Source organism: Herpailurus yagouaroundi, unplaced genomic scaffold (assembly GCF_014898765.1).
Source record: "Herpailurus yagouaroundi ecotype Mexico unplaced genomic scaffold, PumYag 182, whole genome shotgun sequence".
NCBI classification, from domain to species: domain Eukaryota; kingdom Metazoa; phylum Chordata; class Mammalia; order Carnivora; family Felidae; genus Herpailurus; species Herpailurus yagouaroundi.
In genome coordinates, this window is record NW_024412413.1 from 26,065,647 (window position 1) to 26,089,485 (window position 23,839).

At 42.4% G+C, this 23,839-nt stretch overlaps 1 protein-coding gene across 3 annotated transcripts in view; it reads left to right on the forward strand.

Moving 5' to 3' along the window:
- TMCC3 (transmembrane and coiled-coil domain family 3) overlaps nt 1–23,839 on the forward strand; it is a 329,048-nt gene that overhangs the window by 85,163 nt on the left and 220,046 nt on the right. Inside the window, exon 1 of one of the 3 annotated variants that reach the window (XM_040491212.1) lies at nt 8,682–8,740. The exons of the other annotated variants lie outside the window; for them this stretch is intronic. Within the exon in view, the coding sequence (XP_040347146.1) occupies nt 8,738–8,740 (3 nt within the window). The 5' untranslated portion in view covers nt 8,682–8,737. Of the gene's footprint in view, nt 1–8,681; nt 8,741–23,839 lie in introns of those variants that run through there. 3 annotated transcript variants of the gene reach the window in all.

Consider the following 23,839-nt stretch of genomic DNA (forward strand, 5'->3'; position numbering starts at 1 on the left):
CCACATCATTGATTTAGCTGTGATGCTGACTATCCCCTGGCTTTCCATCCTCAATTCTTCCCTAATTCCACAGTGCAAATGCTGCCTGCAAAACATTAAGACCATTTCATGCTTTGTATTTTGCACTGGTGAAATCCTGTGAATGGCTTTCTGTGCCAGGAGGTTCATGTCCATCCAATTCCTTTATGCTCTGAAAAGGAGGAGCCCCCCTCTTTTGAACAGAGCACAGAATGTTCAGAAGTATGAGGCCTGAAGGAGAGTCTGGTGGGAGCAGCTTACCGAGGGACCCTGTTCTTCCTCCTCTCCCCTCTTGGTCACCTTCCCTTTGATCCTTGCTGCCACTCCCCTCCTCTGGCCCATTGGAGATCCCAATTTCTACTTTTCTCTCTAGCCCAGACCCCTTTCTTGAGGCACATCTGAACAGGAAATTGGCATTTTCAAAAGAACTTTTGCTCAGGAAGGAAAACCAAAAGAAATTAATAACAGAAAAGAAGTGTGTTTTCACTTCATATTTTTGTTTCTAAAACTATGGATTTTACTGAGCCCCCAACCCCTTTCAGCACTTAATGGATGTGAGCAGACTGCTAGCCCTTTGCTGGCCTGTAGGTGCCATTTTCTTTTCCCAGCATCTGAGATCTGATTTATTTGCCACCCGCTTTTTGAAATGCAAACCTTTTTCTCTGGATTGGGTCCTCACAATTGATTCTAGTTTCCAGCCTGAAGTATAGTGATAGTTTAAAAATATACTGACAGGGCACCAGAGTGGCTCAGTTGATTAAGTGTCTGACTCTTGATTTCGGCTCAGGTCACAATCTCATGATTCATGAGATTGAGCCCTGTGTTGGGCTTTGTGCTGATGGTGCGGCTTGCTTGGGATTCTCTCTTTCCCTCTCTCTCTGCCCCTCCCCTGCTTGTTCTCTCTTTCTCTCAAATAAACTTAGTAAAATATATTCAGAAATTCTCTGTAGTTTAAAAGGTTGAGATAAACTTTCTTCCTCTTGAGTATAGGCTGTGTTTGATGACTCACTTCTAATTAATAGAAAGTAGAGGAAGTGATGGCATTAGATTTTGGAGACTAGGTCATAAAGGCATTGCAGCCTCTGTTTTGCTCTTTTTTTAGATTACTAGTTCTGGGGGAAGCCAATTACCATTTTATGAGGATGCTCAACCCTACCGAGAGGCTCACCTGGCAAGGGAATGGAGGCATCCTACCAACAGCCATGAGACTGAGCCATCTTGGAAGTACTTCTTCCAGCCCCAGTCAAGCCTTCAGATGAACACTGCCCCAGTTAGTATCTTGACTGCAGACTCTTGAGATCCTGAGCGAGAGCAACCCAGCTAAATTGCTCCTGGATTTTGACCCACAGAAACTGTGAGATTATATAAATGTTTGTTGCTTTAGACCCCTAAGTTTTGGGAGTAAATTGTTATGTAGCAATAGATAATCAATATGGGTGCATAACTAATTTTTGAGTACTATTTGGGGCAATGATTGTTGTACGCTAGTTTCATTGACTTCCAGTTTGTTCTTGTTTAGGAACTTCCTAGCTGGTTAAATTATTTCAACCATCTAAGCTTCAGTTTCTTCTTCTCTCAAATGGGGATAATAATAGATTCTACCTCAATGAGTTGTTTTAGGTGCCTGGTTCATAGTAAGGTACTCAGTAAATAGGTAACCAGTCGTGTTAATATTCTCAACTAACATAATTCATAGTTCCTCTTTTTTCCTCAATCCATTCTTTTCTCCTATTGCCACAACTTCTCACTTCCTAGAGAAACCTGATAAAGAACTTGCTATTACACCATGAGCATAGGTCTCTTTTAGCTCTTACCATGTTATGCTATGATAGATTACTTATGGATCTCACTAGTCAGCAATAAGCTTTACGAACATAGGAAGGAACTTATGGTCTTTATTTCCATAGTTCCTAACACCAGATAAATGAATGGATAAGTTATACAACTTCATGTGATATATTTGCCCATAAGTTGATATTGGTACTTTAATTATAATTAACTTATGTAATTAAAATTAACTCCTGTCTCCAACCAAAGAGGGTACATATTAAAAAGAAGAGCAAACTGGAGAGTCCCTTGTTCATTTTGCTTTCTGCCTTTCTATCCCAAGAAACTATGATTTTACTGTGGGTTCATAATTGTTCTCACTTCCGTATGTTTTGAGCACATAGAGACCATTTAGAAGTTCAAGGGGAACGTTGCTGTGAGAACATCTTCACAGTAGGTAAAATATAGTTGATTTTTTGAAGCATTTTATTTTTATTTATTTGTTTTTAAATGTTTATTTATTTATTCTGAAAGAGACCGAGCAGAGGAGGAGCAGAGAGAGGAGACAGAATCCCAAGCAGGCCCCGCACTGTCAGCACAGAGCCTGACGAGGGGCTTGAACCCACAAACTGTGAGATCATGACCTGAGCTGAAATCAAAAGTCAGAAGCTTAACCTACTGAGCCACCCACGTACCCATTAGATATTTTAAATTCAAAACTATGATTCAGATTATTTATTGCAACACAAATTCTCATACTGTGGGCATTGAACGCTTTTCTCTAATGCTGGAAAGCAACATATCACAGAGAAAGTGAATGGGATTGTGCCTGACACAGGTCCAAATCTAGATTCTAGAATTTATGAGGTATATAGCCACTCACTCATGTAACCAGGCTTCCATGAATCTTCTTATCCCACATTCCCTCTACTTACTCAGTAGATGTCTACTTATTCAGTAGACATTTGATAGGTATTTTCCATATGTCGAACAATGCCAAGTACAGGGGCTATGCCATCAAACAAAACCTGGTCCTGTCTGTAGGGATTTCTGAGGACTGACAAGTTAGGGTCAACACATGGGGTGAGTGGGTATCCGGCAGCTCTCCAGCACAGCATTATGGGGTTAAATTTTTCTTAACACAGATTCTGGGTCATATTCAGCCCCTGGTGATTGTATCTTTCCAGCTGGTAGGTTTGGATCCTATGGAGCAGTCCAGTGTGGTGTTTACTTTTAGGTTTGCTTTGCTAAGGGAAATCTGGGACTTGTTACTCTGCTATTAAAACATTAATTAGTTCTACTTGAGACAGTAAGCATCATGTAAGCCAAAATTTGTAATTTTAATATCTCTTCTGCTGGTGCCAAATGGGAGTGAGAGCCAGATCTGGTGGAATGTGAGCCTAATGCTCTAGGCCCAAAAGCCAAGGGATGCTCAGCAGAATTTAACGAGGGAGGAGGGACTGGGCCCATGGTAAACACACAAACTGCTCAGGAGAGTCCTAGAAACTGGAAAAAGACAACTTGTTCATGTGACTGTGTGTCTTTCATGATACTCCTTGACAAAATTCATTTATCTCACCCATCCATCTGTCTGTCCATCCATCCAGTCCTTCTGTCCATTCATGCATCTGTCCATTCATCCATTGACAAATGCTGCATATCAGAAGTAAACAATATATATATTAACACCCAGTGTTAGGGAAAAAGGAGACGAATATTCTTTCAGTATTGATCCTGGGAGTATTGATTGATCCAGTTGCTCTGGAGAGCAATTTAATAACACTTAAAGTTGCTCTAATTTATATTTCCATTTGTCAAGCAATTCCACTTATAGGAATCTATCTGGAGCATTTAGTAATGGAAATGTACATAATGTCTAAGAATGTTTATTACTGTTTTTTATGATAACCAAAAAAGGGGGAAACAAATGAATTGTCCAGCAGTGTAGGGAAGTAGTGACCAGCTTGTCTGGACATAGGGTGGGACACAGTGAAGTCTTACAACAATGTGCTTTGGAAGACAGTTTAGTTAATGCCACATTGTTAAAACAGTGGGTCGCAAAGCAGTAAGAATAGAATTCTAATTTTGTATATTAAATGTATAAAAAACAGTGTTGACAGTGGCTATCTCTGAATTACTTTAATGTTCAAATTTTTGTTCTTTGTGTATTTCCAGACTTTCTACAGTGAACATGAATTACCTTTGTAGTTATGAAAAGGCATTAAAATAGACCTAATAAGAGGACAGCTTGCCTAAGGGTCTTGGTCAAGTGCTTTGGACCAGTGAGATGAGAATTCAAGAGTGGAGCTTAGCTGAAACAAAGCTGTTCTGTTTCTCCTGTCTGCATGTGTACTTTAATTCATTCAGCAGATACCAGTGTTTGCTCATGTGAGTCAGGCAATAAGGTTAGAGAGGTAGGCAGGAGCCAGATCACTGAAGACGGTGCAAGTCAGCCCATGTTAGGACTTTGGGTTTTATTCTAAATGAGGTGGAAACTGCTAGAGGATTTTAAATTGAAAACTGGCATGATCTGATCACCCTGACTGCTCTGAGCCACCATAGTCAGAGATACAAACTTGGTGTATGTTGCATGTGGGAGTAGATGGAAAAGGACGTGATTCTTCTCCCCAAGGTCTGGGGAGGGGGATCTTTGGGAGCAGGCTCAGACCCAGAGAACAACTACTAAAGTGTCCTCGAATGCACCAGCTGCCCCAGACTTGACCAGCAATCACAGGGGTCAAGGACAATCCTGGAAAGTCTTTCTGCAGAGAGGGCTGCTTATTGAAGTGTTTGGAGAGCTGGAATCCTTGGCACTGCTGAGTATCTGTCCAGTTAAGCCGTTGCTCAATATAGTCCGGAAGGTGGCTGAGAGCCGTTAGGTGCTGGACAGCTTCCACTGGCTGCTCCAGATCCCTCTTCCGCATCCTGCTCTGGGCCCTGGGAGGTTAATTGGTGTGAACCAGATACAGACTCTCTCACCCTCTTGTTGCCCATTGGTTTCACCCAGTGGGGAGGCCAGTGAGAGTGGTTGGAGGGAGAAGAGTGGTATTAGGGTAACTTTCCCCCACCTTCATCTGTTAAGTCACCTCTGGCTCCTGAGTCCCTTGACCACAGGTTTCAGCTTCTGTCAATCTTACTCACTCCTTCCAGGGTCAGTAAATGTTCCCTCCCTTCAACCTGGCAGACCCGGGGGTGGTGAGAGTCCCTTTGGTTATGAGTCCTGAGGCCTGCACTCCCTCTTGAAGTTTCTCTACACCCTACCCACACCTTTGTAAACAATCCCTTTATTAATCTCACCTCTAATTATGCAATTTGAGTTTGCCATCTGATTCTTGCAGGAAGTCTGTCTAATAATAAGCCTTCTTCCTGGTGGAATCTGGGATGTTCTGATCAAACAGGATTAGGGGCTGTATCACAGGAGCCCACAGCCCAGAATGGCCTTGGTGAGGGCTTTGGTTAGTGGGACTTTCCAGCCCAGTACTGGGCTGGGAAACACGAATGAGGGTTTTATTTATTTCAGCTTTCTCCCGAGCAAGCTGTGTGGCTTTGTCTTTTAGCTTCTCTGAGCCTCAATTTCCATGTGTAAGGGAGACAATCTCTTTGAATTCTGAAATTTTATTATTGTTATTATTATTTGTAAGTAATCTCCCCACCCAACATGGGCCTCAAACCCACAACCCCGTGATCAGGGGTCGCATGTTGCACTGGCTGAACCAGCCAGATGCCCCTCCCAAAATATTATTTTTAATGGTAACTTTCTGACTAATTATATTCATGTTCACTAGAGAAAATCAGGAACCATGTGGAAAGGCAAAATCAAATAAAAATCACCTTAGTTCTACCATCCAGAAGGTAACTCTTAATGTTTTTCAATGCTTACATATGTTACTATTTTTAAGAATCAAATTCATGGAGCGTATTTGCTTGAACAACTAATCTGTAGGTTGTGTTGACCATTGAAGGAGTATAAAAGTGGGTAAACACGGTCTCTGCCCTCCAGGAATTGGTAATTTAATGGTAAATACCGTTCCCTATAGTTATACACATCAGGTACTTCCCATGAGAGAGAGAAGTCCTTCCATCTGTCGCTTAAATCTGCAGAGTTTTAATGCCATTTGTGATGTAATGTTGCTTGTGTTTGAAGACTTTTCCCGTGAATTATGTGTAGAAGTAGGGCTCTCGTGCGCTAAAGTCAGGTAGACTTTGCCTGTTAATATTCATTTCTTTGACCACCTACCCTAACCGCACCTGAACTGATAGGGAGAAGCATCTTGTGTCTCTGACTCTCTCCTGCTCATTTTCAAGCTGCACTGCCACCCCTGCCATTCTGACTGACTAAAGCCTAATGGGCAATATGACAGCCACAGATGGAACGGCTGACAGAAGGGAGAGAACTTTAGGAGTAACAGATCATCTGGAAGCCAGCCCTTCTTTGCTGGGACAGTCCACCTTGCAACAGGAAGCATCAAGAAATCCTGGAAATCTGGGAGCGCCTGGCTGGCTGGGGGGGGGGGGGGGCCTTGATCTCAGGGTTGTGAGTTCAAGCCCCACGTTGGATGTAGAGATTACTAAACAAACAAACAAACAAACAAACAAACTTAAAAAAAAAATAGAAATCTGACCTAATGTGATCAAAGAGGCAAGAGAGCAGGCAGAGCATAGGAATATTGAGAGACTTTCACTTATTTGGATAAAATGTGTCACTAAAGGCCATTGAACCTTTATTCAGCATGCCAGAGCTGCTATATTTATTCATGAAATTCTACGTGTCTTTTTCCAGTCCGTTTTGAAGTGGAGATGTATGACCCCTGCCTGGCAGAATGCCCTGCTTACACACCATCCCTGTAACCTGGCCCTAGTTTCAGGGGAATCTGGGTCTGTAGCTGAATCAACTAAGGGCAGTGAGTCCTCATTGTACTAACCTTCCCCGAAAGTAATATTCCCGTACCCCTTCCAAATAAATGGAAGGTCAGTTCAAATTGTAAATATTGTATGTATCTTCTTCTACCACAAACTTTGAGTGTGATTTTCTTTTTTTTTCTTTTACAGAGAGAGAGAGAGAGAGAGAGAGAGAGAGCAAGAGAGACCGCCTATCCATGCCCATGGGGAGAGGGGGCAGAGGAAGAGGGAGAGAGAGAGAGAGAGAGAGAGAGAGAGAGAGAGAATCTCAAGCAGGCTCCATGCCTAGCACAGAGCCCTGCATGAAGCTCAGTCTCACGACCATGGGGTCATGACCTGAGCCAAAACCAACAGAGCTACCCAGGCACCCCTGAATGTGATTTTCTTGCATTTAGTTTAGATCAATGTCCAGTGCCATTCCATTGTTTGAAAAAGATCCCTAGCCCACCCCGACAAATAGAATTTGTCTCCCAGAATGCAGGAAAGAGACATGAAAGGAGGAGTAAATCTTGGTGGTGGCATGCATTTGGGACTTCCTAGTTCTCAAGAAATTCAGGCGTGACCATAACTTATTTGGGTGTTACTGAGAAAAGCAGTTAGAAACAAAGAAAAATAGAGGGGCCTGGGTGGCTCAGTCGGTTAAGCACCTGACTTTGACTTAGGTCATGATCTTACAGTCTGTGAGTTCAAGCCCTGAGTCAGGCTCTGTGCTGCCAGTTTAGAGCCTGGAGCCTGCTTCAGATTCTGTGTCTCCCTCTCTTTCTGCCCCTCCCCCACTCATTCTCTCCCTCTCTCTCTCTCTCTCTCTCTCGCTCTCGCTCTCGCTCTCGCTCTCTCAAAAATAAATGTTAAAAAAATTAATAATAAAAAAAAGAGAAAAATGAAACTACATCCAAGGTCGAAAATCAATTTTGAATTATTTGTAGAGAAGGAAATTCCAGTCCCATAACAGAAATGGCCCTTGGGAAATCTGTCTTCCTCAAAAGAGTGACGCAGACAACATGCACAATAGGAGCTTTCATGGTGTTCAGCTTGGAAGAGAAGGTTCAGGATTTTTTTTTTTTTTTTAATTTTTTTTTTTGTTTTTTTTTTTTAACGTTTTTTTTTTTTTTTTAATTTATTTTTGGGACAGAGAGAGACGGAGCATGAACGGGGGAGGGGCAGAGAGAGAGGGAGACACAGAATCGGAAACAGGCTCCAGGCTCTGAGCCATCCGCCCAGAGCCCGACGCGGGGCTCGAACTCAGGGACCGCGAGATCGTGACCTGGCTGAAGTCGGATGCTTAACCGACTGTGCCACCCAGGCGCCCCGAGAAGGTTCAGGATTAACAAGCACACTGGCTGTCAGGATTAACAAGCACACTGGCTGTCATGTAGAGGAGGGATTAAATTTTTGCTGTGTGTGAGGCAAAGGGGTTGAACTGGTATGTTAGTGTATGAAACTTCTAGAGGGAGATTTCTCTTTAGTGTAAGAAGACATTTCTGGGAGCTGTACAAAGATGGAAAGAGATCTTTGCACCTAGAGGCAAAAAGTTTCTGGTCACTAGGCAGAGGCAGGGAGACTGCCTGACCTCCCCTCTGATTGTATCTTCCTCTTGCTTGCTACACTCCAGCCACAACTCTTTTTTTTCAGATCCCCAAAGGAGCCAAGCTCTTCTCCACACTGTTGTGACCTCTGTCTGGGATGCCCATGTCCCTCGCACCATCATCAGCCTGTGAAATCTTGCTCTTTCTTGAGGTCTCAGTGTAATGGTTTCATCCTCGTACAGGTCCTTCCTGACCCTCTTGTCTAAGGAAGATCTTCCTGTTAAAACTGTACCATAATGTCTTGCACTTTTCGTTTATAGCACTTGCCAAACTTAGGCGATATCCTGTATCTCGCATGTGTGTACACACACACACACACACACACACACACACACGTTTATATAAAACAATACAAATGTAATTTGTATCACCATTTGTTTAATGTATGTTTCACCACAAGAAGATAAGCTTTGCAGAAGGTACTCTGTCTTTTTCATTCCGATTCTCTTGTGTTCAGCACTTGAAACATGGTAGGTGCTCATTAAACATATTAATGCATGAATGAATTAATGAGATTTGTGCACCAAAGTGTCTTGATTAGTATACCGTGAGAGTGGGACATGAACCACTAGGAGAGGTTTTGCGTGGGCCCTGGATCTAGAACCAAATAATGCTGTATCACCTTGTGTGAGAGTGATTTCTTTTCACTTTACTTTCAGTCCTTCTGATTTTGTCAAAGAGAACAGTTTGGTTTGGTGACAGTCTGTAACTGCCAGTCTGTCACCTGCCAATCTCTCTTGTCAATGCAGTGAGAGATCAGGCCTCAGCAAGCGACACAGTCTAGCTGGAATTTAATAACATGTTGTGTTATCATCATATTCATTCGTAGGTTGCCTTTTATTTGTGATGAGATTGATTTTTACTTTATGGAGGGGATCTGAAGTTTTCTTTTAAAATAAGTTTGTAGGGGCTCCTGGGTGGCTCAGTTGGCTGAGCATCCGACTTCAGCTCAGGTCATAATTTTGAGCCCTGCATCGGGCTATCTGCCCTGCTCCTCTCCCACTTATGCATGTGCGTGCTCACTGGATGTCTCTCTCTTAGAAATAAACAAACATTAAAAAAATAAAATCTGTAAGTAAAAATGTGATTTTCTTTGATGAGTAACATTAAGTAGTACAGTTAATGGTAATGACAGTGGTTCTTGAATTACTGAAATTTTGGTTGCCGAAGGGTCTGAAATTTTGGAACAACTTAGTTCATCCCCAGACCAGTTCAGGTTCATGGCAACAGAAATGCAATTAAGTGAGAGTTTCATAAAGCCAAATGTATTCATTGTCATTCTGATAGTGTGTCCTTTTTAAATATTAAAGTACTCTTTTCTAAAATAGATGGTGATTTAAAAAAAAATTCTGACTTAAAAAAATTTTCACTTGGGCCTGGGTGGCTCAGTTGGTTAAGTGTCCACCTTTGGCTCAGGTCATGATCTCGTGGCTCGTGAGTCTGAGCCCTGCATCGGGCTCTGTGGTGACAGCTCAGAGCCTGGAGCCTGCTTCAGATTCTTTGTCTCCCTCTCTCTGCCCCAACCCTGCTCACACTCTCTCTCTCTCCTTCAAAAATAAATAAACGTTTAAAAAAAAGTCTCACTTGGCAAAGTAAAGTGCTTGCAGGCCCATGTTGTTATGTAGGGATGATAGTGTAGGAGAGGTAATGTCACCTGCTTTGGAATCCAGAAGTCCAGGCTCCACTGCTGGTAGAGGACCTTTGTGGTTCCTTCCAGTGTGGAGAGTGCTTTTAACAGTTGGAGGTGAGATCTCGTTTGGCCTCAGTGTGAATAGCTGTGACAGCAGAAAGTCCCCATGTATGTGGATGTGCACGCTGCTCCCCAGAGCACGTGCACATGTGTTATACCACCCTTTCTGTTAAAAGGATTTGTGCATTTTCTGTTATTTCACATAGGGATTCCAAGCACAGATTATCCTCGACTTACTGTGGGGTTCTCTCTGGATAACTCATCCTAACTTGAAAATATTATTTAAAATAAAAACTCATTCAATACGCCTACCCTGTGGAACATCATAGCTTAGCCTCGCCTTAACTGTGCCCAGAACACTTAGGCTTGCCTGCAGCTGGGCAAGGTCATCTCACACAAAGCCGATTTTAAAAGAAAGTATTGGATAAATCATGGAATTTATTGACCTGAAAGTGGGAAACAGAATGGGTGTAAGGATGGGTTCAGAGGGTCGTGAGGGTAGAGGTTGTTGACCCTTGAGATCGCATGGATGATTGATAGCCGTGGGTCCCTGCTTCTGCCCAGCATCACCAGAGAATGTCATGTCATGTGTTGCTAGCCTGGGAAAAGACAACTCAAAATTTGAAGCACAGTTTCTACTGAATGTGTATTTCACCATCATAAAGTAGAAAAATCGTAAATTTAACTATCGTGAGTCATGTATTGTACCATATTTCTAATGAGAGATGGTGTGTAAGTCATTTACAGAAGTTATCAGTCGTGTATGAAGGGTATGGTAGGAGAGAGAGATGGTTGGGGGCTGGGTGGGGGTGGATGTTCTTGTAGTGGCTTCTTCTACCGGAGACAGGAAAGGGATGGGAGGCATCTGAGGGTGGTGGCTGATGGATGTTCTGAGAGCAGCAGCCCCCCATTTTCTGAGGTGGGTTGTCAGGGACTGGGGTTAGCAGGGGAGACATAGGCTGGCCATCTGTATAAGGATCCAAAAGGCAAGGGCCGTCGAGCACCAGGAGGCCTCTGCCACCAGGCAGCAACCTGAAAAGATGTTGGCTGGTTGAGCGTGTTGTAACTGCTGCCTTTTCCTGCTGTTCGCCTCTGTCCTCAATTTGCTTTGCTTATAAAAATCCAGACCCTAGGGCTAAGACTCATATGTGTCCATTAGAAGTTCAGCAGAGATACTAAGACTGGAGAGATTATGGCCTTACTGATCGTGTCACTTTTGACAACTGCTTGATTAAAAACATGCAGAGGACCAGACCAGGTAACTTCAACTGGATGTAACCCCTGGTCAGTGTTCTTGCTTTGCATTTGAAGCTGCTGCCCTTGGTGACATTGTTTTTGTGATCAGTATCATCTGCCACCATGTGAGCCAGTTTTCCTTGGTGTATGTGTGTGTGCACATATGTGCTCACACATATCCAAGTCTGTGGCTCCTGTCGATTGTGCATCTGCACCTTGTCATCAAAAGTCAGCACCTTCAACTCAACAGATACTCAGTGGGTATTTGTGGAGCACTTATTATTTGCCGAGCATCATGGGGGGCATCATTCTCTGTGAACGGTAGGTGTCCATGTCTACTCACGCGTATGATTAAGCTACAGTTACATGTAAGTTACAGTTGTCATGCAAGTTACAGTTAAACAAGGGCTCTAAGTCAAGGATCCACAAAATGCTCAAGGATCACAGAGGAAGAAGCATTTAATTCTAGGTGGAGAAATGAACGGAGGCCTTACTGAAGGGACATTTGATCTGGGCCCTAAGAAGATGGCGTGGGGTAGAGGGGAGCTGGTAAAGATAACAAAACATGAATAAAGAGGTGGGGAGAGTTTTGCCCAGGGAGTGGTGCTGTGAAGCGAACCTGTAGATTATCTCATGGTACATGGGTCATGGTATGGCCAGGGAATACCTTCGCCTTTTCTGCTGGGGGAGTGGGGCACACACAGCAGTGGGTGCGAGTGCCTCAGGTGATGGGCAAAGATCAGGAGGCAGTAAAGGTAGACAACTGGAAGAATTTAAACCTAATTTACGGTCCTCAGTTAATAAACATCTTTGTAAAGAAGCTTCCAGTAGACATATACTTAGCTTTACATTTTTATATTTGGGGGCATGAGTTTAAGAACATGTAGACTATATGACAGATGACTGAATGAGTAATGTCCAGCAGAGTACGATTTTCTCTGGTACTTTACATCATGGTCAGCAGAACTGTATTCTGCTTTTGAAAGTCGGAATTCTTTATTGTACATGCCTAAAGATAGCTTCCTACATTGAAGTATGTTTTCCATTGTAAGAGGTGATCTTTTCCCAAAAGAAAACAAATGTTCCACTTTCAATTTAACAACAAGCAGAAACCAATGAGAAGAATTGCATATGGGCTGTCTGTGCGGTGAATCGGCCTGCATTGAACTGAGTGGCCCTTCTCAGTGTCTGCCAGCAGGTGGTGACAGTGCTGTCTTGCAGTTTCCGTGTCCTTTTCGTTGTTTATGTATCATTTGCAGACACACTACCTGTTAAACTTACAAAGCACGTTGGGGATGGGTGGGAGGAGTGACATAATTGCTCCCCTGTACATGATTCCTGCTATGTAAGCAATAGTCATTTTTGGTAGATTTCAGTAGTCTCTCGTGATTACAGATCCTCGGAGGTGTGGGCCATGGGCCTCCATTTCCACAACCTCCCTGAAGAACAGACGGGTAAAGTAAAAGCAGTTCTCAGAACCAGTCCTTTCACGGGGGTAAACCTGCCTGAAGTAGGCACGCAGCCCTGAAGCAGGCACACGGCTGGTGAGGCCCCGGCCTCCGGCCTTCTAGGTGCTCAGGAGAACACTGTGGTCCACGCTGCGGCAGCGTTGGGGCAGTAGGATTCAGCAGCCTCGGGGATGGGCTCAGACCACAGCACCCACCATGACACAGCTCTGGAAGGGCTTAGGCTGCTGGGCCCACTCAGTTCTCACATTGCGGGTCACAAGAAGCAGAATTGCCTGTACAGCATTTCAGGCTGATCCATACATTTTGAAACCCATCTTTTTATCGATAAAAATCATTTCTAATACCCATTTTGCTAATTAAACCCTCTGATACTGATCAAACATAAAGGCAGTTGAAACCTTAACCATCTCTGGGGTGTCAGCTTTTGATTAGAGTCATTCAAATGCTAAATAGCCACCCCTAGGGTATAATTTAAAATTCATACATTTCTATATCTCGGTTTATGCTGGAGTTTCTTGAAGAGAATTAAAGATAGTTTTTCACTTTATGTATGTGTAGACACATACATACATACACATATGTGTGTGTATATATAAATTGCTTAACACTTTTAAATTTATATTCTTTGTTAATATTGCTTAGCAAAAGTAAACAAAAGCTATACATGTTTTTTTGGGCTACCATTGTCATTAGTAACATGTTAAGAATATATTTCCAGGGGCGCCTGGGTGGCGCAGTCGGTTAAGCGTCCGACTTCAGCCAGGTCACGATCTCGCGGTCCGTGAGTTCGAGCCCCGCGTCAGGCTCTGGGCTGATGGCTCAGAGCCTGGAGCCTGTTTCCCATTCTGTGTCTCCCTCTCTCTCTGCCCCTCCCCCGTTCATGCTCTGTCTCTCTCTGTCCCAAAAATAAATAAACGTTGGAAAAAAAAAAAAAGAATATATTTCCAAATGTGTATATATACTTATGCATTATTAGTTTTAATGACTATATGGTGTTCCATTTTATAATTTACAGCTCACTGCAATGGACACTTGTGATTTTTTACAACTATTTACCATTATAGACCTCCCTCTAAAGATTGTCTTTGTCCTTGTTTCTTTGTGTACTTGTTTATTTTATTAGGATACATTCCTAGAAATAGAATTGCTGAATCATAGGGTATGCACATTAAAAAAAAAATGTTTAAAACAAAACTTCAAATTAGTCTTTGAGAAAAGTGTAGCAATCTGTACTCCCACCAGCATCTGCTTTCTTAAATACTCTCCCACCCTGGAAAGAATATTAAAGAAAAATATTTGCCCATCTGATAGGTAAAAAAAAAAAAAAAAAAAAAGGTCACTCATGTTAATCTTATTAGATTGGACTTTAAAAAATGTATTTGCTCTTTAACTTCTCCTTTTATTATTGTTTCAAATATTTGTAGTTTAGGAAAATCAGTCTGCTATACATTTACTCCTTCTGTCGCCAAATGCCTTAAAATTATTCTTTAGAATGGGAAGCATAAAGTCAACTTAAAGCGTTTTCGGCCATTACATTTTCCTAATTGAAGTCCCTGTCCTAAAGTAGGGCCGTGTTTCAATGGTGCCATTTCTGGTACTGGCCCCAGGATTAGTTGGGTATTGTTTTAGACTTCTTTTAGGAATGGGTAAAGATACTTTGTAGCTGCCAGACTGTTCAGAGATGATGGTAAGATGCTTGGATGTCAGCATTTAAACCTGCCAAAGTAGTATTTCTGTAACACAATATGAAATGAGAACTTAGAGTTATTGAATTAATTTGAAGGATGCAGACAGCCAAAGAGACCATTTAACCACAGAGGGATACTTTTTCAGCAGAATTATCTAGTTTTCTTGTCTACAATTGACTAACCAGAAAACTGCTATATCTTAAGTTCATCTGCTGATGTGTTTTGGGGAAGTGTGGTGCAAAGGAGTATTTCCTTCTACCTCATTAGTGTTTTAGAAGTCAGCATGTAAATACTGGACCAAAATCGAAGAATGAGAGGTTTCTAAGTTGTTTAGGCATATGAAAAGAGAACTGGCTTCCAAAGGCAGGTGACCCTCTACTCTGTGGCCACCAAGAATCCTCTCCCTCCCTCTCCCTCCCTCTCCCTCCCTCTCCCTCCCTCTCCCTCCTGCCCACAATGGCTTTAAATAAGATAGGCTCTCGGGGTGCCTGGGTGGCTCAGTCGGTTAAGCGTCCAACTTCGGCTCAGGCCATGATCTCACAGTTCATGGGTTTGAACCCCGCATCGGGCTCTGTGCTGACAGCTCAGAGCCTGGAGCCTGCTTCTGTATTTCCCTCTTTCTCTGCCCCTCCCCCACTCACACTGTATCTCTCTCTCTCAGAAATAAACATTAAAAATATATTTAAAAAAAAAAAAGATGGGCTTGCTCTTAAGAGATTTGCATTTTGAGCTAGGGCCTAAAATTAGAATGCATTGAAAGGTAAGAATGGCTATAAGTTCACACTAAAGTGTAAGTGACTTACGTTAGATCTTTCTCAGAAGAGGGCTGGGCCCCCAAAACAGGATGAGGTGAGTGAGATTCATCAAGACGAAAGAACCAGAAAGGAGAATCCAGGGTATAGAGCAGCACAGTTTGGTGGAAAACGCACTTTGGATGACAGATATGCTTTTCAGGGGCCTTTCCCATGTGTCACTGGTATTTGTAATGGAACAACTTGTGAATAAATTGGCATTTTAATTATTTCATCTATCTTGTCCTGTTGCAAAGAAGAATTGTCTCCCTCTGCCTCCCTCTCTGGCTGTGCTAACAAAGGTATGATAGGTATTTAGTGAACATTTGGTTTCTAATTCTTTATGAGATGCTCTCCTTTGAAAGAATGTCCATCTGCTGTTCAGATGCTTCCTACTGAGTGAGGCAGCTGTTTTCCACTCTTGGAACCAAGACCACTGTACTCTGCAATGCTCTAGTCTCTCTGGACAGTATCCCCAGCTCCCGTCCCTGGGCTGTTTCCTCCCTGCTCTGCCGCCCTCACTGTGTTGCCTTTGCTGCTGTTCTCAGTCCTCCACACCAAAGCCCCTGCTGCGGTTTCTTTCTCCTCCAGAGTCTGCCTTAAATCCCATCTTCTGGACTCTGATGCCTCCTGTGTTCAGGCAGCGCTAAACTGAATGCACACTTCCTCTAAAATCTAAAATGTTCTTTTGCATCCATAAATGTCCAGTTAGTAAACTCTTTAAAAAAAAAAACTGCAATAACTCCCTCTTTTTAAAAAACATTTTAATGCTTATTTATGTTTGAAAGAGAAAGAGACAGGGCATGAATGGGGAGGGGCAGAGAGAGAGGGAGACACAGAATCCGAAGCACGCTCCAGCCGCTGAGCCATCAGCACAGAGCCCAACGTGGGGCTCGAACCCACGAACTGCGAGATCATTACCTGAGCCGAAGTTGGACGCTTAACCGACTGAGCCACCCAGGTGCCTCTACAAGAACCTCTTTTTAAAATATAAAAACAATCGGGGTGCCTGGCTGGCTTAGTCAGTGGTGTCAGTCGGTCAAACATGAGACTCTTGATCTCAGGGTTGTGAGTTTGAGCCCCACTTTGGGTGTAGAGATTACTTAAAAATTATATATATTATATGTATGTGTATACACACACACACACACACACACACACACATATGTGAAATGTATTATTGTAAAAAATGTAAATTTAGGGTCAATGAGAAAATGAAATTCCCTCTCTCCATCCCCACTGCACCAGCTTTAATATGTCTAATATGGTTGGTTGTATATCTTTTCAGACTTTTCCTATTCATATACTAACATTTTTATGTGTAAAAATATACAAAATTATTTCTACAAAAAAAAATCACACACTGACTTGTCTTTTAAAATGTGGTATGCTACTGGGTGTTGTATGTATGAGGAATCACGGGAATCTACTCCCAAAGCCAAGACTACACTGTATACTCTGTATGTTAGCTAACTTGACAATAAATTATTAAGAAAAAAACACGCTACCAAATTCCACTCTTTCTGATTAAAGTTAAGCCTCTTACTTACGATAAAAAAGAATGAAATCTTGTCATTTGCAACAACATGGCTAGAACTAGAATGTATTATGCTAAGCAAAATAAGTCAGTCAAAGAAAGATAAATATATGATTTCACTCGTCTGTGGAATTTAAGAAACAAAACAAATCTAAGGGGAAGGGAAGGAAAAGTAAGATAAAAACAGTGGGAGGCAAACCATAAGAGACTCTTAAATACAGAGAACGAACTGAGGGTTGCTGGAGAGGTGTTGGGTGGAGGGATGTGCTAAATGGGTGATAGGCATTAAGGAGGGCACTTTTGGGATGAACACTGAGTGTTATATGTGATGAATCACTAAGTTCTACTCCTGAAAACATTAGTACACTCTGTTAACTAACTTGTATTTAAATGAAATGAAACAAAAATACAATAAAATGTGGTATGCTATATATAAATTTTATTTCATTCTTTTTGATGGCTGTATTGTTCTGGTGTATGGCTACATCATAATTTATGTAAATAATCCCTTATTGTTGGGTGTTTATATTATTTCCAGTGTCCTCTTGTTATATACAGTGATGCAGTAAACATCTTTTTACATAGACCTTTGTGTACGACTCCTGGCATTCTTCTCCATAGGAAAGGAACATCTGGTTCAAAGGGTATGCACATTTTAAATACTAATAAATATTCCCAGATTGCCCTCAAAAGAGGTGGTACTTAACGCTAATTTATGCTCCCATTGGCAAACCTTCATTCAGTCTTCAAGTCTCACCCGAAGGGTCACCTTTTTAGGGAAGCCTGACTTGTCACTTTTACCTCCAGGCATTGTGGGGTACCCCTCCTTTCTACTCCAGTGTTGCCCTAAAGTCCTACTGTATTCCTGAATTTTGGTGCTCATTCCATTTTTTATTTTATTTTATTTTATTTTTTGAAGTGTTCATTTCATTTTTTAAAATTTATATCCAAGTTATCATATAGTGCAACAATGATTTCAGGAGTAGATTCCTTAATGCCCCTTACCCATTTAGCCCATCCCCCTTCCCACAACTCCTCCAGTAACCCTCTGTTTGTTCTCCATATTTAAGAGTCGCTTATGTTTTGTCCCCCTCCCTGTTTTTATATTATTTTTGCTTCCCTTCCCTTACGTTCATCTGTTTTGTTTCTTAAAGTCCTCATATGAGTGAAGTCCTATGATACTTGTTTTTCTCTGACTAATTTCACTTAGCATAACACCCTCTAGTTCCATCCTCATAGTTGCGAATGGCAAGATTTCATTCTTTTTGATCCCTGTGTAATAATTCATTGTATATATATATATATATATATACCACATCTTCTTTATCCATTCATCCATCGATGGACATTTGGGCTCTTCCCATACTTTGGCTATTGTTGATAGTGCTGCTATAAATATCGAGGTGCATGTGCCCCTTTGAAATAGCACACCTGTGTCCCGTGGATAAATGCCTACTAATGCAATTGCTGGGTCGTAGGGTAGTTCTGTTTTTAGTTTTTTGAGGAACCTCCATACTGTTTTCCAGAGTGGCTGCACCAGCTTGCATTGCCACCAATAATGCAAAAGAGATCCTCTTTCTCCGCATCCTGGCCAACATCCGTTGTTGCCTGAGTTGTTAATGTTAGCCATTCTGACAGGTGTGAGGTGGTATCTCATTGCGGTTTTGATTTGTATTTCCCAGATGATGAGTGATGTTGGGTGCTCGTTCCATTTTTTGAATATTTGTTAAATAATCTGTGTCCACTATCACCACCATCTTTATTTTTCCTTTTAACTTTTTCTCTGATTTCAAAAGTAACCCATGTTAGCTATATAAAATTCCAACATTAGGGAAATACCTTATGTTAAGGAAATATAAAATATCTGTATTTTTAGAATATGAAAACACTAATTCACTAATTTATAATAGCCACAATATGGAAGCAGCCCAAGCGTACATTGATTGGTGAATGGATAAAGAAGACATGTTATATATACATGATGGAATATTATTCAGCCACAAAAAAGAATGAAATTTTGCCATTTGCAGCAATGTGGTTGGATCTAGAGAGTATAATGCTAAGTGAAATGAGTCAGTCAGTGAAAGACAAATACCATATGATTTCACTTGTGTGGAATTTAAGAAACAAAATGGCCAATAAAGGGGGAAAAAAAGAGATCGAGCAAACAGATGGTTACCAGAGAGGAGATGGGGGGGTGGGGGGATGGGTGAAAATGGTGAAGGGGATTGAGAATATAGTTACCTTGAAGAGCACTGAGTGATATATGGAACTATTACATCACTATATTGTACACCTGAAACTAACATATGTACACCTGTGTATATATGTACACCTGAAACTAACTGTATGTTAACCCTACTGGAATTAAAATTAAAAAACAAATTTAAATCTCTGTATTTCAGATAATCTTCATCTGTGCTTCTCGCCCAGCATGCTCTCTTTAGCACTTAGAGCATGTACCATTCTGAGATACACATCTGTCTCACCCACAAGCCTGAGTTCCTGGAGGGAAGGGGCATGCCTTTTTATCTCTGTGCCCCAGCGCTTAATATGCGTTGGCGCCTAGTGCATCCTCAGTAAATGTTTGTTACCCGGAAGAACACAGAGTAAGACGAACCTAAGAAAACATGGCAGAGGACACAAGCACCTCTAATGGATACTGGTGTGATGTATGGATAGGTTTTTCTTTCTTAGTCTCCTTTAAAAAGGGGTGGCTTTGCATGGACTCTTCCTCAGTGCCAGACTCTCACAGAAACTCCAATGCTGATGAAACTTACCCTTTTCTAGATGATTTGGTTTCATAGGCATTAGGATCTATTTAGTTCCTCTAACAAAGCAAATAAATGCAGGAGCCTGGGAAGCAGTTATTAGCTAAGGGAGATTGGTTTTCCAGTGTGATTTGTTGCTATGTGTGTTTATTATCCGCTGGCTCTGGGTTCATCAAGTCAATATCCCCTGCATTCTGCTGAGCCAGGCAATCTGGTGAAATAAGCAGTGAAGCCAGGCGCTGTTCAGGTTCCAGAACCTAACAGCAGCAACAATAATAACTGCCCTTCATGAATACCTACCATGTATGGAATGTTTTACATGTCACTTAATCTCATAAAAACCCTATGGGGGAAAGTATTGTTTTTCTTCTGGTTCCAGATGATGATCAGCCCCAGGTAAACTTTCCAAGGTTATACAGCTATTAAGTGGTAGTGACTGGCTTTGAATCCCTTTTGCTTACAGACTATTTTGACTCCCTTTTTTCATCTTCTTTCCGTGTTCCTTAGCCCGCAAAATGGTCCTTTTGCCATGGAAGAGGAAAAGTAGATCATCTGCTAGAAAAGCCTGGAGTCCTCTCTCCTGTTCGTTGAAAACACTTCTTGAATCCTCAAGAAAACTTTTCATTTTTAACATAGCTTTATTGTCCTCTTCTAAAGTCACAGACCCCTGGAGATGAAAGGGATCACGTTCACCGGTTCATATTCTGCTGGGGGAGGAGCCAGTGACCCCATGACTGGTGCCCATTCTCACCTTCACCATAGAAAGGCTTCCAGATTTTGCTGCACGAATGAAAAGTCTGGTGTTGCTTCGGGCTTATGTGGGTATGGAGTTTAACAGAATTAGGGGCACCTGGGTGGCTCAGTCTGTTAAGTGCCTGACTTTGGCTCAGGTCACGATCTCGCGGTTTATGAGTTCAAGCCCCGTGTCGGGCTCTGTGCTGACAGTTCAGAGCCCGGAACCTGCTTCAGATTCTGTGTCTCCCTCTCTCTCTCTGCCTCTCCCCAGCTTGTGTTCTGTCTGTCTGTCTCTCAAAGATAAATACACATTTAAAAAATAATAAAAAATAATAAAATAGAGTTTAAGAGTATTAAACATCATAGGTAAACTATAAACTAGAAGCAGAAATTTAAGGGTAGGCTCGTCAGTGGTCTCCAGAGGGAGAAACAGATTGCTCCAAAGCCATGTTCCTACCAAGAGACTAAATAGGATCCTGCAGGTTTCTTTCTGATTATATTCACCCCATCCCCAATGGTCAAACATTTCTCTCATTTTTACTGAAGTGTAGAAAAGTAGATCCATGTCCATAATCACTTATCTGAAATTTTAAAGGAAATTCTTTGCTTATTACACTTTATTTTGCATCAGACCCCCAGGGGACTGACTGGGCTGGGACCGTGCAATCAGATGTGTTAATATCCATACAGTATTGCTTATTCTTACATTAGATGGAATAAATAAAGACTATAAGCATTTCAGGTAAGTTTTGGTTTTTTTTTTGTTTGTTTTTTTTTTTTTTTTTTTTTTTAGTGTATTTTGAGAAAGAGACAGTATGGGCAGGGGAGAGGCAGAGAGAGGGAGAGAATCCCAATGTGGGGCTTGAACCATGAGATTAATGTCAGGTCAGATTTTCGTTACCAAATGATTTGCATACACTTAGGAAAAAACTTGGAGTTTTCAGGACTTTTAGGGTTTCAGAATTACAGACAAAGGATTGTGGGCCCGTAATTTTTTTGCATCACCAACAGTATGTCTGATAGAGGAACCTCTTACTCCTTGTTAAAAGCAAAATAAAATTTGTTTCCCCGGAAGGGTCGGCCTCCCTGTCGTCCAGGGGCCGCTTGGCACCATTCCTGTGTGCGCCTCTTTGAAAGCTCAGTTCCAACCCTGACAGTGCTCAGGATGCTCTCTCCCTGGTCTCCACCCGAACCGGTTCCTTCAGCCACATTCCTGTGCCCTCTCCCAAGTAGATCTGGAGAGTGGTCCGTTTCCATCATCATCTCGGTGAGGACCAGCCACGCTTCACACGACTCAGCAGGCTGCTTTTCCGGATGCCACACACTCCCTCAGCTTTTGTTGCTTGGTTTTGGGGAGCCTTCTCTATGGAAACCATTTTGGCTCATCTCATTCCATTCCCAGGTGGTCTCTGAGGCTTTGCCCACACAGTGCCACACCGAAAAATGCAGTCTGGCCCACAGGTTTACTTTTCACATCTTAACTGCTTATTTTGGCTCGTGGCACGATCCCAAGGATTTTTCTGCAGAGGGATGGGTGTCACCATGCCTGGTGACCAGGCTGCTGTCTCTCACCCTGCCTGGTGGGAGACACACACACTTCTTACTCCCTCGATGGTGCCTTATAGTTTTCAAAGCCATTCTGAGATTAACAGGCCAAAGCCAGATGGTTTGACAAACTCTTGTTCCTGCTTCCATTCTGCTTCCTTGAGGCCTCTTATGTTCTGTTTAGCTATTGCTTTTCCAGTTTGTGGAGTACATCAAGCAATGAGTGTCTTCAGAAACTATTTATACCATGAAGCGTCTGGCTGTTGTTGCTGATGACTGGAGTTTGACAGCTGGTACCATCAGCTTCTCCCGGTACCTGATTTATACCGGTATTCATGCCATGTGGCTCTTATTGGGCCAGAGTCTTCAATCAGCCCAGTGACTTAAATTGCCAAGGAAACAATGTCTAGTGAGACCTCGGGATTTATGACCTGTTCTTAGGCTATGAGGTTTTCTGTAGAATTCTTGCTGACATGGTCTGTTCCCTTAATCTGCCTGATCTGTGGGGTGAATAAATCTTTGAACTTTTCTGCAGAATTCACTTTTGGTACGCAGGGCCTTGAACAGGAGCCCGAAGAAGATGGGCTTTAGGATCCATGAACCTCTGGACTATTTTGTATGAATGTGTATGCAAGCATTTTTTTGGGGGGGAGAGGCTTGCACTGGATTCTCAGTGTAATAGTGTAAAGTGCAAGAACACTGCTGAGTCTTCTGAGCCTCTGGAAAATGAGAATGATGGTAGATCTTACCCCATTCATTTAAATGAAAAAAAAGTTTTTAATGTTTAGTTTTGAGAGAGAGAGAGAGAGAGAGAATGAGTGGGGAGGGACAGAGAGAAGGAGACACAGAATCGGAAGCAGGCTCCAGGCTCTGAGCTGTCAGCATAGAGCCCAACCTAGGGCTTGAACTCACAAACTGCAAGATCATTACTTGAGCTGAAGTCAGACCCTTAACCAACTGAGCCACTCAGGTGCCCCATTTGAATGAAGCTACAATGAATAAATGCATAGTATAGTATCCATAAACATTCAGTAAATATTAGCTGTCATTATTTGTCTGAATCTGTGATCCTCAAAGGTGGAAAATAGGTGACTGCCTTTATTCCTTAGAATCAGGTAGCACATACGTGCCCAGTGAGAATTATTAACATTTTTATAGCCCTTGATGCTGTACAAAGCATCTTCATAATACTGCCTTCTGTGATCTGCACAGCATTCTTGTTGGTAGGCGAGAGGGACTGCCTAACTGTCCCCTTTTACAGATGAGGAAACTGAAGCTCAAGGGAGACCACGAGCACTCAGCTAACGCTCAGAACAGCGGCTTCTGCTCGCAGTCAGGTGGACGAACAGATCTCCAGGCAAACAATGACAGTACAGAGTATGATGTGTGCCTTGGACCCTGAGGTACAGCGTATAAAGGCAGGTAGGAGAAGCCTTCCTGGCGGTAGTGACACTCGGAGCCGTGAACCGTAGGTGGGACTCGGCCAGGCAGAGCGGGCTACGGCAGCACCAGTTCCTCGAGGCAGGGAGACCTTGGCGGTTGGGGCGCCTCTTGGCAAGAGGGGATGGCGCTGAGCACACACCTAAGGCAAAAGAGCAGTTTCCCAGAACCCTACTCCCCTTCCCCCGCCCATGAAGGAGATGAATGAGGAAAAAGGAATAGAGCAGAGAATTAAGTTTGGATTCATAGACGTACCTACAGACCATGTGGCCATTTGAAATAATTCTGAGGAAAACTAACAGCGTGGGAATGTGTTTGGTGTGTTAAGTGAGGAAGTGTATGTATAATTGCCCATTGGCCATGATTTCAGCTGTGTAAAATGAAATCTACAGATGGCGAAGACTTCGAAGTTAAGTGGAAGAAGGAAAATAACTCTCGTGTTAAGGTGATATATTTTAAAAGCTCACTTTAATGTGTTACTTTGTAGGTTTTGTTTTACTTGTTTTATATTCGTATTTTGTGTTTTGCGTGTCTCTGTGCACTGCCTCCTAGTCCGTCAGGGTTCCGGCCGTTCCAGTGGGTCTCCGGTCTGTTTCTTTCTGAGTCATTAATTCAGCCATCATGTTTGCCACGTTCCAGCCGCTATCACGACTGAGCTATCAGTTGT